Genomic DNA, 13,084 nt, shown 5'->3' with positions numbered 1-13,084 from the left:
AAATAAATAAATAAATAAATAAATAAATAAATAAATAAATAAATAAGATGGATGTTTGCAGATGAAACTAGTGTGATTTCATCTGCATGTACTTTGCTTTGGAGCACTCCACACCTGGAAATCTAGTAATAATCGCTGCCTAAATTCCAGTTCAAGAGATCTATTTATTCTATATTCCTAACAGTGAAAACTCAGGAGCACAGAAGAGTCCCGGATCTTGCATGGAGCACCCTTGCTATGCATAGGGATTCTTCAGAATTGATAAAAGAAAAGTCCCTTCTGATGTTAAGCAACAACATAACCCATAAACAATCCAACGTTGCTTAGTTACGCCTCTGCCTCAGATATGCAGGGTGCGCTTCGGTTTTGCACCTTCGAGGCAAAATGGTGGATCAGAAATAACCGAGAGAGGGAAAAATTAAAACAGCGAGATTCTCCTCCCAGTGTGGCCACATCAAAGGTTGGCTTGACGCGCCCTCTTTTGACCAATAATGTAAAACGGCCGGAAAGGCTACCGAACGGTAGCTCAGCGTTCCACGGGTTCTTCCTTCTCAATATCTGATTGGCTGCAGGGGGAATTCGCTCTTAAGGTCTATCGGCAGCAGGTTTGCTAGGGATCTTTTTTTCCACCCCTCTCTGGCGCCGGTGGAGGTGGATCTTAAAACAAGGCTGCCACTTCAAGGTTTACGGCCCAGGGCGCTACAGCCGGGAGAGATGAGTGAACTTCGGCCTCTGACTAAGGCTGAAGCGCAGAGCCTCGGGCCACCCGACTGGAAGCACGCTTGTCATGCCCTTTTATACGCGCCCAACCCCGGCCGGCTTTTTGGCAAGATCCCGTTGCGTTTCGCAGTGTTGGTGAGGATTGATTTTAGCCAACGTTGGGGGTGGGGGTGGGGACCTCCTGAGTAGGGAAAGAAAAGGGGGAGAGCATATTAGGTTTAAAACGTTAGGAATTGCTTACTTGCTTCTGATGGATTACTTGTTCCAGTATTTGTTACCAGTACTTGGTAAACTAGCGATACAATCTGTTCCAGGTATGTGAATGCTCAGAAGACGGCTATTTGATCTGAATAAGTGGTGAGAAAATATAGAAAATCTGGAATGGGATGGACATTTTTTACTAGTGTGTGTCATACACCTTGCATTGACTGTTGGGTTGCTAACAGATCTGGGCTGCAGGAATCCGAATGATTAGGAGATGGCAGCAACCAGTCGAGATTTTCTACATTTGTTTGTTTCCATCTAGTGGTTGTTTTGATTTTTGTAACTGTAGTACAGGTAGTCCTCGACTAACGACCACAACTGAACCCAAAATTTTTGTTGCTAAGTCAGTCATTTGTTAACTGAGTTTTGCCCAATTTTACGACTTTTCTTGCCACAGTTGTTAAGTGAATCACTCCAGGTATTAAATTAGTAACACGGTTGTTAAGTGAATCTGGTTTCCCCATTGATTTTGCTTGCCAGAAGGTTGCAAAAGGGGATCACATGACCCTGGAACACTGCAATGGTCATAAATATGAACCAGTTGTCAAGCGTCACATGAACCCATTGTCACAAGAATTTTGATCATGTGATAATGGGGATGCTGCAGTGGTCGTAAGTGTGAAAAACAGTCATGAGTAATTTTTTTCAGTGCCATTGTAATTTTGAATGGTCACTAAATGAACTGTTGTAAATCGACTACCTGTACTGAGAAGAAGCTAAGTGGTATGACAGTTTTACAAACTGAGCCTATATCTTACCATGTCCAGCCCTGCCTGATCTATTCAGGTATCATCATGATCATCATTTTAGCCATTGTCAATCCATTGCAGGATGAAGGCATCTTTGCATCTTCTGCACGTTTCCAGTCCATATGGTCCTGAACTTTCTTTTGCCAATTGGGCCTGCAAAACTTGCTGATGTTGTCAATCCGTCTTGTTTTAGGTGTCTGGATGCTTTTTATCAAGTGGGATCCATTCTATGGCTGCCTTGATCCACCTGCCATTAGTTCTTGTTGCTATGTGATCAGCCCATTTCTATTTCAATTCTTTTAGACTTTTGATGATATCATATACTTTCATTTCTTCTCTAATCCATGTGCAGGTCTTTCTATCTTATCTTGTAATGCCGAGCATGTATCTTTCCATGACTCTTTGCGCCACTCATAGCTTTTCTATCGATTGTGAGGTTAGTGTCCATGTTTCACCAGCATATGTTAGAGCAGGTAGCACACACCGATCGAAAACTTTTCTCTTCAGGTATATTAATTAGCATTTATGTTGCCTTTTCCAAAGTTTAGAACAATTGTTTCATGGACATTGTTTGGCTGTAATTATCACCTCAAGAGTAAGGTAAAGTGAGGATACCTCTATGTTGCTGAAATGAGGCAGATGTGCAAAGGGGTAGAACCCCAGAGGTTTCCAAATTGTGTGCTATACTCCAATGTGATTGAAAGTGAACATTGTCAAATATAGGGAATGTATCAGTGGTGGGTTGCTATCAGTTCGCCTCGGATCGGGCAAACCAGTCCTGTCAGCAGCAGGAGGCTCCGCCCACCTGCTGGACACTTCTGCGCATGCACAGAACCATTGCGTATGTGCGTAAGTGTGCCCACGCCCACAAGCAAACCAGTAGCAACGGGTTTTGAAACCCGCCCTTGGAATGTATGTTATCATAAATTCTGTTATTTGTTACTTTTCATTAAAATTAAGCTCAGTTTGGTTTTATCTTAATTTTGCCCAGTTCTTAGAGTATAGTCCCCAGTGTCCATTTCAGTGGTCAAACATCTACTTGGCGAGAAAAAAGTTGCATACTCCTAACCAAGGAAGTTCTTGGCAAAAGTGGTGTTGTAGTGTAAGATTTCTGGCATAGCCTATTTCATGCTCAATTTTTAGTTCAAGAAGAGCAGTGCAGTTTAATAGTTTGAGTTATGGAAAGAGGAGAACCATATCAGCCTATGGTAGTCAAAACTCAGAAATCTGGTAGCACCTTTTTAGGTTGAGACATTTTAGTTTAAAAAGGGATAACACTTTTGAAGTATGGAGTTAGTGAGTCTCTGGACCTGTTGGGCATATTTGTTGCATAATATCTTTTGTAAAGGGCGCACAATAAGTGTATGTACTATTATGGGAAGACACCTCGTTTATCACTTTTTACAGTCAGTACAATAGTTCCAAAATCCTTAGAAATATTTTGGAGTTAAATATGCTAATTCAGCTTCAGAAACTGTATATGTGTGTGTGCATATACAGTATGTAAATATATATGTATATGCAGTTTTAAATTATATCTAATGCCAAGGACTGTATTTTTTATGTAGGCATTTGGCTAAATTTGGTCACGTCTAACTCCTGAAAACGTGGCTGCAGTGGGGATGTAATCTTCCATGTTTTAACCCAGGAAAATGATGCAGAAGGTGTCCCTGGATAGAGAAGAAGTAAATAAATAGTGCTTATTTGGAGGCCTCCCCACCCCCAAATAAGGAGGCTTTGTATTGATTGAGTGGTGAAATTGCCAATCAAAGCAAGGCAATGCAGGCTGCTTCCTCTAGCTCCATATCTTTTGGAGGGGGAAACTGAAGGAAGGGTGTTCTGCCCCAGCTCCGGATTCTCTCGAGGATATTGACACACACCAACGGTCCTTATCAAGTTTATTAAGTAGCAAGAATAAACCAAAGTCCGGCAAAGGTTGGCAACCAGCCCAGAAAGCAAGATACAATAAGACTTTTCCCCCAAAAAATGGTCTGATGATAATTACAAGTTGTTTCTAGCAAGAAACTTACTAACTGCGTGTGACTTAAATAGGCTAAGGGAGTGGCCAATTATCCTCAAACCTTACTCTTGAGGAGACCTCCTCCTCCTGAGTAGCCACTCCTGCCTTTTGGCAGCCCTGCGTGCTCGAGCATTGAGGAGAGGCTCCTCCACTTCGCTCTCTCCACTTGAAGTAGCCTCTGGAGGTTCTGAAGGCCCTGGCTGAGTCTCTGCCTCTGGCACCACATCCTCTTCAGCCTCCTCGCTGTCCGATGTGAGCGCCGGCTGCGCGGGCTGCCGGTGCAACACCACACCAGCCTCCTCGTCGTCGGGATCAGCCACGATCCGCTCAGGCCGCTGGCGGGCCACAACAAAGGGGTTTTGAAAGATGGGGACAGAAGAATGGTCCTGCAAGTTCCAGTCTTGAAAAATGTTCATTTGTCAAGAGTCACAATTAGGAGGAGGAGAAAGAGAAGGCGACTTATAATCCACCTGTCTTGCAAAAATTCTGTTTGGCAGCATACAGATTTATGTAATAGTGTAAGTCTGCTTATAACTTTAAACAGCCATTTATTTAATGAAAGTCAGATCAATTCCTTCTTTAAATTTTAATAAATTGATTGCACTGCTCTATCTTCTCCACATTTTGCCTCACTTCCTCAGAAATGAAACAAAAACAGATGAGGAAAAACCAAAGTATTTCTAAATCAAGAAAGTATTTAATGGTGGCAGTGACAAATGGGCCCTTTAGAGTAGGGCAGGCATTCATAAACTTAGCCATGCATCCCTTTGAGAATCTGGTGAAATCTATGAACCACTTCTCAGAAAAATGTATTTAAAGCAGTTACATTTTTTTAGAGGTCAAGAAAAATAAAATTGAATTTCTTTTTTATTGAAAAAGTGCCAGAAATCAAAAAGTTAAAGATCCCTGTTTTTGAACTCCCCCAGAGGTAGGAAGATTTCATCTTATAAGAATACAAGAAAGGATACAGTGAGAAGGGTAGACTACATCTGTAGACCAAGGGTGATTGCATAGCACTCTCAGTCTGAATCTCTTCTTTTCTCTTCCAGATGCAGATGAGGTTTGACGGTCGGCTGGGATTTCCAGGTGGATTTGTGGATCCCCGGGATATTTCCTTGGAAGAAGGATTAAATCGAGAACTGTGTGAAGAGTTGGGCCCTGGGGCTGCCTCCCTCCACCTGGCTGAGAAGGACTACTTGAGCTCCCATGCTTCTGAGCAGCCACAGAGAGTGGTGATGCATTTCTATGCCAAGCAGTTTAGCTTGGAAGAGTTCCGAATGGTAGAGGAAGGGGCTATTCAGGCAAAAGACCATGGACTTGAGGTACGTAAGGGGCAAGGCAAGGGAAGCGGGAAATTAAGAGAGTTGTTGGGAGCCAGTATAAAAACAATTGCTCCCAGACAATTGCTCTCTGGGCAAAGTTGACAATTTGTCCTATTTTTCTTGACTTTAATAATAATCCACACCCATTTTTAAAGGTTTTTTTTGCACAATATTCTGGTGATACTAATTGGGTGTGTGTATAAGTACAGTAGGAAGCTGAATAATATTCTGTAAGCCCACTCTGAACATTGTGACCTTTTTTTATCAAGTCTTGTTCAAGTGCCTGTGAACATATTTTGGTAGGTGTATCAGCTAAAACACTTAGAACAAAAACAAATGAAGTGTAAATTGAACATCAGTATTAGACAGCTTTGTAGCTTTGTGGTAAACCCACACGTTGTGAAGTTGGGTGTCTTGAGTGAGGTGGTGGTGGTGACAGCAGAAAGAGGACAAGTTTCCCTAAGTGTCTATTTTAATCTGATTTTTCTACCCTCTACATGGTTTAGGTGATGGGCCTCATCCGCGTTCCCCTCTATATTCTGCGTGATGGTGTTGGGGGCCTCCCAATGTTCCTCAGCAATACTTTTATTGGCAATGCCCGGGAGCAGCTCATTCATGCCTTGGACACTCTCCAACTCATGCCAGCTGAACAACTTCAAAAGGCTGTTAGGATCGCTCAAAAGAGACATTGAGCCTCATTGACTTTGGCTGCTGCCTGTTCACCCTGATAGCCTTTGGGATGTAATCCTGAAAGAATTTCAGACTTTAGGAACAGGTGCAAGAGGAAGAAACTTAAATATGGTCCTCACTCCAGTCTTCTACCCAGGCATTGTTGCTGGTGTTGCTGAATAGCTTGGTGCAAGGGTTGGGAGTCTGAATGTGGATTCCAATGATCAGGTTGTTGCGTATTTAAAACACATTGATTGTGTCTCTCTTGCCTAGAGGTAGGTAACACGGATTGAAAGATTGAAGCCATTTTGATTGTTCTTATCTTCACGGAACATGTTTGTGATCCGTCTTCCTACATCCTGCTTGTAGGCATAAGAGTTCTTCCAATCAAAAAACACCCTTGCAAAAATATCTCTGACCTACCTCATCTTCTGTTTTCCAACGTTTACTCTAAATGTATTTTGTTATTGAGAGCATTCTGAACTTCATGGAAGTTGCATTTACCTTCTCTGTAAAAGCCAACTGCAAATACCTGTTGATTACTTCATTATTTCATTGTCAGATTTCCTTTATTTTTTATCAGTGGTTAAAGAATGGTTGTGACACTTGTGTGTGACTCTTGACTCATACATTTTTTATTAGCTCATAAGGAAATGGCAAGTCACCACTGGAAACAGGTTTTCTGTCTCCTTCCCCTTCTCGTTTCCAATTCTTGAGATATATTGACATAGATGTGGAAAAGTAGAAGTATGCCGTCATCCAAATTATTGTACTGTTTATATTGTTATACAGGTAGTTCTTGAATTATGACCACGGTTGAACCCAAAATTTCCATTGCTAAGCAAAAAAGTGAATTTTGCCCCATTTTGCAACTTTTCTTTCTATGGTTAAGCGAATCATTTCAGTTGTTAAGTTAGTAACATGGTTGTTAAATAAATCTGGCTTTGCCTGTCAAAAGGTCGCAAAAGGTGATCACATGACCTTGGGACACTGCAACTGTCATTTTACATGCCAGCTAAATGTCCTAATTTTGATCATGTGACTACAGGGATGCTGCAATGATCATACATGGAAAAACTTTCGTAAGTCACTTTTTTCAGTGCTATTGTGACTTTGAATGGTTACTAAATGAAAATTGAGGACTATCTGTATTCAGATTAGGAATGCAATTTATTGTTTGGAAACAGTGATACTGTTCAGATTTCAAGGCATAGGCATGAACAAGTGGGGGAGGGCAATTTGGTCACTCTGCTGACTTCAGCGTTCCATTAAACACCAGAGTGGCAAAGGAACCTGGGAAGTGGAAATGATGTTTATATCCTGCATGTACCATCTAATCAGTGGAACATGGACAGCTGTATCTTGGCTTTTGAAGTAGTCTTTAGATTAGAAATCCTACTTCACGCAGAACAGTATGAGATGCTTGGGGGTAAAACTGGGCTTGAGTGGTGGTTATGGTATTGTATTAGGAGCAAAGATAACCAATTTCTGGTCCACCTTCAGCCACTGATGGTTTAGAGCCAGCCACTTTCTCCCAGCTTGACCTACTTCACAAGGTGGTTGGAAAAACAGAGTAGAGAATGCTGTTAATGTCACCAAAATCCAGACTGAAAAATGGGATAGAAGTAAAATAAATACAACTCAAAATGGCTAAATCTTAAAAGAACAAAAGGCATTGTATGAAGCAGAGTATGAAGATGGTTGAAGCAATGATAATTTGCAGAGATATGGTGAGGAATAGCGAATGGTGTTAGCAAATGTCAGATATGTGTCTCCTCTTAACTCATGCTTTTAATTTCTTTTGCTTACCATTTCTTAGTTCTTTTCTTTGCTTTACATATTATTACTGAACCTCAACAGGGAACAGTGTGATGCAGTTATTTATGTATGTATTTAGAGAAATCTTCAGACCAAGATGGAGTATATGAGAAAAGATATTCTGCTGTTCAGAGGCCAGCACCTTTATCTGCTATGATGAGTGGAAAGAGTAAATGAAACAGAATTAATGATACTGCATGTTAGTCTAGTATTGCATAGACGCTGTGACTTCTTTACAATTTATACAAAATTTTTCTTTTTAAAGGCTGGACAGCTTCAAAATGTTGCGTTCTCTTTGCAGCCTAAAGATTCATGTACATGTACGGGTGACTGTATAAGTCTAATGAATGAATAAATCTTCAGTTACCCCAGCCTTGAAGACACATGATCTTGATGATGAATCTGGGTTTCTCTGTTGCAGCACGCAGGCTACACCTCCAGTTGCAATGAATTGGCGCTTTTCTACAATGGCTTCTGTCCTGTGCAATCATGTCACAGTACATCATGCCACTAATCCATCTAATCTTGCATTCTGTGTTATATGGTGGCTGGCTGGATGCACTTGAGAGGTTCACAAGTTTGGACTGGAGAATGAAAGTCCCTTCCACTGTTGATTCCAACAACCACTGTTGATGGATAGTGACTGTGATTTAGGATCTGGTAAACAACCTGCAATATTAGTAGTTATTGGTTCTCCATGAACCTGTCCCCCTTTAGAACCATCCAAACTGCTTGCCATTACCATAACTGCCAGCAGTGAATTCACTGGTTTCATTGTGCGATAGACCTTCAGCCAGTCTTCAACCTGTCTGCAATCTGTGGATGATCTGACATTGTCAGAGAAGGGGGGAAAAAAACTACTTCTTCCCCATATTACGTGTATCATGCATGATTTTCTGTCATGTCTGCTTAACCTCCTTCATTCCAAGCTAAAAACCTAAGTTTTCCTTGAAGAGGAACTGCTCTAGCCTTCTAATCATAACCTCTGTAATGTCATCTTTAAAATGGGATAATCAAAAGTATCCACATTATTCCCAAATACATTTTTACCATAGAGCCACATGATAGAATTGCTATATTGGTAGTTCTAATTAATGCTGATTATTGCAGGCATAGAATTAGCCAATTTAGCAACTACAGATTAGAACGGCATTTCACTGAGTAGCCCACTATGATGCCAACATCCCTTCTTTTTCATCTCCAGCTTAGATCTCATCAGGGAATAAGTGAGGCTTGGAATTTTGGAATCTAAAGACCTCACTTTAAACTTATTTAATCATTCCTTTTTTAAAAAATGAGTCTTTTTTAAAAATATTTTTTCTTATATTGTGCTTCTGAGCAACTTCTTCCCAAAGGTTGGTATTTGTAATGGATACCTTATTTCATCCTGTTTCATAATATTTGTTAAAATATGAGATTGAAATAAATGAGAAGAAATATGTAAGTATTTTATAATAAACATATCATTCCTAGACGTTTTGTGGATTAGCAAAACACAATGTAAAAATCAAAGCTGAGCCTTGTGATATCATCCTTTGAATGTTAATTTACATCTGTCTTCCATTTCAAATAGCCACTAGGCAAAATTTTACCAGATGCCTAAGTGGATAATTTATGCTGAATATAGAATTGCTGCCTGCACGCTTTGATTTTGGACCCACAACATTTCCTGCAACAAAACTCTGCTATTGTTGAAAATGAACAATTCAACAGTCTTGATTGGAGTATTACTGAAAGGGATCAGTTACTAAAACTCATTTTTCAATTCAATGAGTTCTTTTTGCCCTGGTTACACTAGTTTTTATTCTGCTTTCCTGCTGGAGGGGTAGATGGGCAGGTGGAATCACCAGCTAATGATGGTTTTAAGTGCATGTCCCTGGTGTTTTATTCAGTGACTGCATTTCACTTTCAAAATGTTTAATGCAACTTGTGTTGCAAGAACTAGTATGTGCAAATGCTGCTGGATTTCAGTAGGTAGTTTTGTGTTCTAGAAACATTTTTTTCCAGAAATAAAAAACTAGTACTTGAAGACTTCCATTTGTTTGTTTTGGTATTAATCAAATTTACATAATAAAAAACAATAAAAATATAAAACAACAAAATTAAAAAATGAATATCAGGCAAAAGGATGTTAATAGTAATGTAGCTACCTTAATATTTATAATCTAAATGTCCTCTGGATGCTTATAGCAGTGACTAAACCTCCCCCCCACACACTTTTAACCCACTGCAATCTTGTGAGCTAAATTAACCGTGAAATGATAGCTTTTCGATTAAGTATGGATTTGATCCTGCATCTCCCCTATCCAGATTAATACATGTATCCCAAAATACGCATTCATTAATCACAATTGCAATATGAAAAGTGATGCAAAAACTAAGGAAAGTTGTTTCCAACCTCCTTTCTCTGTAGTTCTCCCACATTTCCAATCCATAGGGGATTGTCCAGGGCCTTGATTGGCCCTGGACAAAATAAACCTGGTTATTTAGTGATAAAACATTTTAAGTATTTGGCACTGCTGGATTAAATATGGTGGCAAGAAGCCTGTAAAAGGGGCCTGGTGGCTCAGCAGACTGATAGCATTGTGATTAATACCAGCTGTCTGCAATTACTGTAAGTTCAAATCTCACCAGGCTCAAGGTTGACTCAGCCTTCTATCCTTTTCTAAGGTAGGTAAATTGAGGACCCAGTTTGTGGGGGCAATAAGCTGACTTTGTATAAACATACAAAAGTATGAAGGCTATTGCTTAACGCATTGTAAGCCGCCCTGAGTCTCTGGAGAAGGGCGGCATATAAATCAAATTTAAAAAAAAAAATGAGTCAGGGAAGGCACTCGTGACCCTTCTGATGAGCAGTTACAACTCATTGCATTCCACATGCCAGCTAGACTGCTGGGTATTCAGCAATGTTGAACAGTGTTTCATTCCCATGCAGGCTGGAGAATTCTGGGAATTGAAGTCCCCACATCTTAAAGTTGCCAAGGTTGAGTATACCATGGGTTCCTCTGGTATACTGCAGTAGCTCTGCTTTCATCCTTTGTGGTCAGGGGTCAAAGAAAGTTTCAACCTACCCTACATTTTTTTTGAAGAAAGTCCATATTCATGTCATGATTATAAGAACAGATATGTTCTTATATCCACCAGATATGGTGGAATCATTGGCTGAAGGAGAGAGGGCCCTCTAGAGGGAGTAAAGAGGTATCCCAGTTTGGAGTCAGTTCAGAGGAGGAAAGATCTGAGGTCAAATCTGCTGTTTTCCAAGAGAAGGCCCTCTGATGAGATTGTTGTAACACACGTGATCACCAATAAAATATCTACTTGGGGCTTGGGCCTATTCAGGAGTGGTTCTGTTTGCTTGCCCCTTACACTGATGTTTCTTAAGCAACCTCCCTTAATGGGCTTGTGCCTGATGCCAGGGAAGAGAGACAGGAAATATTTTCTACCCAAAAAAGTGAAACTCGTTGCAAAGCTTGACTTGTGTTCTCTCTTTTCAACTTCCTCATTTTTCTCAAGCGTTGGCTGTGGTCGGTTTGCAATGCCTCTTAGTTCCTGAACTCAAGGCCTGATGTCGCAGTTCAGCTGCAGTACGTTTTTCTCCTCTCCTTCCTGCTCCTCTGGCCCGTTGAGGAGTGTGAAAATAGGGTGCTCTGAATGGTCCTTCTGTCCATCTTTATATATCAAGAACTCCCCCCCGTCCCCCACCCCCATGTTATTTAGGCATGTGGTTTTGCAAGCAGAGGCCACATAATCCCAGCTTTGAAAGTGCCTGTTCAGCTGCCTCCAAGTGGGCGGGGGTGTTTGCAGTGGACCAGCACAGGGTGTAGAATTTAAAGCAAAGCAGCTTTCTGTGCTGGGAAATCCCGTTTTTGCACCGGAGGCACCAGCTTCAATCTTATTCTTGCTAGCTGTAGATGATCCTAGCAGAAGAGATCAAGAGGGAGTCACAGAAGACAAGACAGGAAATGTGGAACATTTTACTGGCACAGCTCATTTTAATTTTCCTTTACATGCTTGATTTGAATCTGATTCAGACAAAGCTGTGTACTTCTTGTTCTTTTAAAATTTAAAAAAAAATACTTTTGATTGAAAAAAGGACCCTGCTTTTAAATAGACACGTTTTAACTATAATTTGCCTTACATATTTGACCTTTCAATTATTATTTAGTGACTGAGCTAAGTACACTTGAATCTTGTGAGTTAAAATAGTGCAAGAAGGCTCCAAGCACCAAACTCCATATATAATTAGCAATGGCCTGTGAATGGAAGCCTCCTGAGCGTTGACACCATATCACTTATACTTTGTTTTATGCCGGTTTTTTTTTTTTTTTTTTGTGCATAGAGCCTTTAATGTAAAGATGACTTGTACCAAGACTGCATAAATAAATGTTCTTTCTGTCTGGTCTGGTCTTGCAGAATAGCTTTTGAAAGGCAGAATAGCTTTCGAAAGAGAGAACCTGCCTGTTTTGGTCTAGGCTAGCTATTAACTATTTAAAGTTAGTTACTGATTTTGCCGTTATATATTAAATATAGCAGTACTTCTCTTTACTGTACTTAGTTTATTACTTCTATTTTCTATTTTGGTCAGAACCTGTATTTTGGTGAACACAGAACTACTTTTAAAGATCATGGACTGTGCAGAAGCAGACAAGCTTACTGGACTTTTGCGAGATAGACAAGAATCAGGGTTATATAGGAGCTGGGACAGATGGTATGCTTGGCTGCAAAAAAAGAAATCTTAAGAAGAATGAAAATATTAACCTTAATGTGAACGTGGGTAAATATTTATAGGAGCATTGCTTGGCAGTTAAGAATTTTTTCTTCTGGATAAACTTTTCTTTCTTTTGATGAGTTGGTTTAATGGAGATCTGTACTTTCTCTAGGCGAAAATTGATACTTTAAAACTCTCTATATGTTATATTACTCTCTGCAATTCTATCCATATTGTTATACTTTTTTTGTATTTTTAAATAATTTTCAATATTTTTTTTTTAAAAAGAAATACTTTTAAATACAATGAACTTCATGGTTTCATAAACAAGAATTCATCCCCTGACCTTTTTTGTTTGTCCCATCTTCCATTGGAGGAACACAAAATATGCATATTAAATGAAGAACAGGCAATCTTGGAGGCCACAGTGGGCCACAGTTGGAATTAGGAGACCCTCTTGCAACTATTTTCATAAAATGCTGAGGGAAAATGTCCTTTTTTCTGACGTGGTACACATGACCAGTCACAAAAGACTGATGTACCCCAAACTAACTTCCTGGCTCCCAGGTGCCTTCTGTCACCCTTGCACATATCGGCAAATTTGAAAAAAAGGCTGCAGCCATGACTCATTTTAACCAATTGCCTTTGAGGCCCATGTGGGTCCCAGAGATATTCTTAGAAATGAAAATGAATTTGAGGTCTGGCATTCTGCCATTTCATTTATTTATGATTCAAGGAGCCTATCAAAAATTAGGTGAGTGAGATTGCTGGATAGATGCCAAGATAGTATCTACAGGCACATGTTGGCCAAGAG

The 13,084-nt window shown here is 40.1% G+C and overlaps 1 protein-coding gene across 1 annotated transcript; it reads left to right on the top strand.

The window, feature by feature from the left end:
• Positions 1-714: 714 nt before the first annotated feature.
• Positions 715-5,798, top strand: NUDT16 (nudix hydrolase 16). Its single transcript, XM_070935190.1, has 3 exons — positions 715-855; positions 4,803-5,075; positions 5,582-5,798. Exons 1-3 carry the CDS (start codon positions 715-717, stop codon positions 5,765-5,767), a joined length of 600 nt encoding a protein of 199 aa, XP_070791291.1. The 3' UTR covers positions 5,768-5,798.
• The last annotated feature ends 7,286 nt before the right edge of the window (positions 5,799-13,084 follow it).

This window comes from Pituophis catenifer, unplaced genomic scaffold, assembly GCF_029215685.1.
Source record: "Pituophis catenifer annectens isolate HBS135680 unplaced genomic scaffold, rPitCat1.0.hap2 SCAF_2, whole genome shotgun sequence".
In the NCBI taxonomy this organism is placed as follows: Eukaryota; Metazoa; Chordata; class Lepidosauria; order Squamata; family Colubridae; genus Pituophis; species Pituophis catenifer.
This window is presented reverse-complemented; position numbering and strand designations above follow the sequence as displayed.

Bases quoted from the DNA above. Each gene is read 5' to 3' on its own strand.
- NUDT16 (XM_070935190.1), top strand. From the start codon at position 715: ATGAGTGAACTTCGGCCTCTGACTAAGGCTGAAGCGCAGAGCCTCGGG. The intron at 856-4,802 runs GTGAGGATTGAT...TTTCTCTTCCAG, and splicing joins CGTTGCGTTTCGCAGTGTTG to ATGCAGATGAGGTTTGACGG. The intron at 5,076-5,581 runs GTACGTAAGGGG...TACATGGTTTAG, and splicing joins CAAAAGACCATGGACTTGAG to GTGATGGGCCTCATCCGCGT.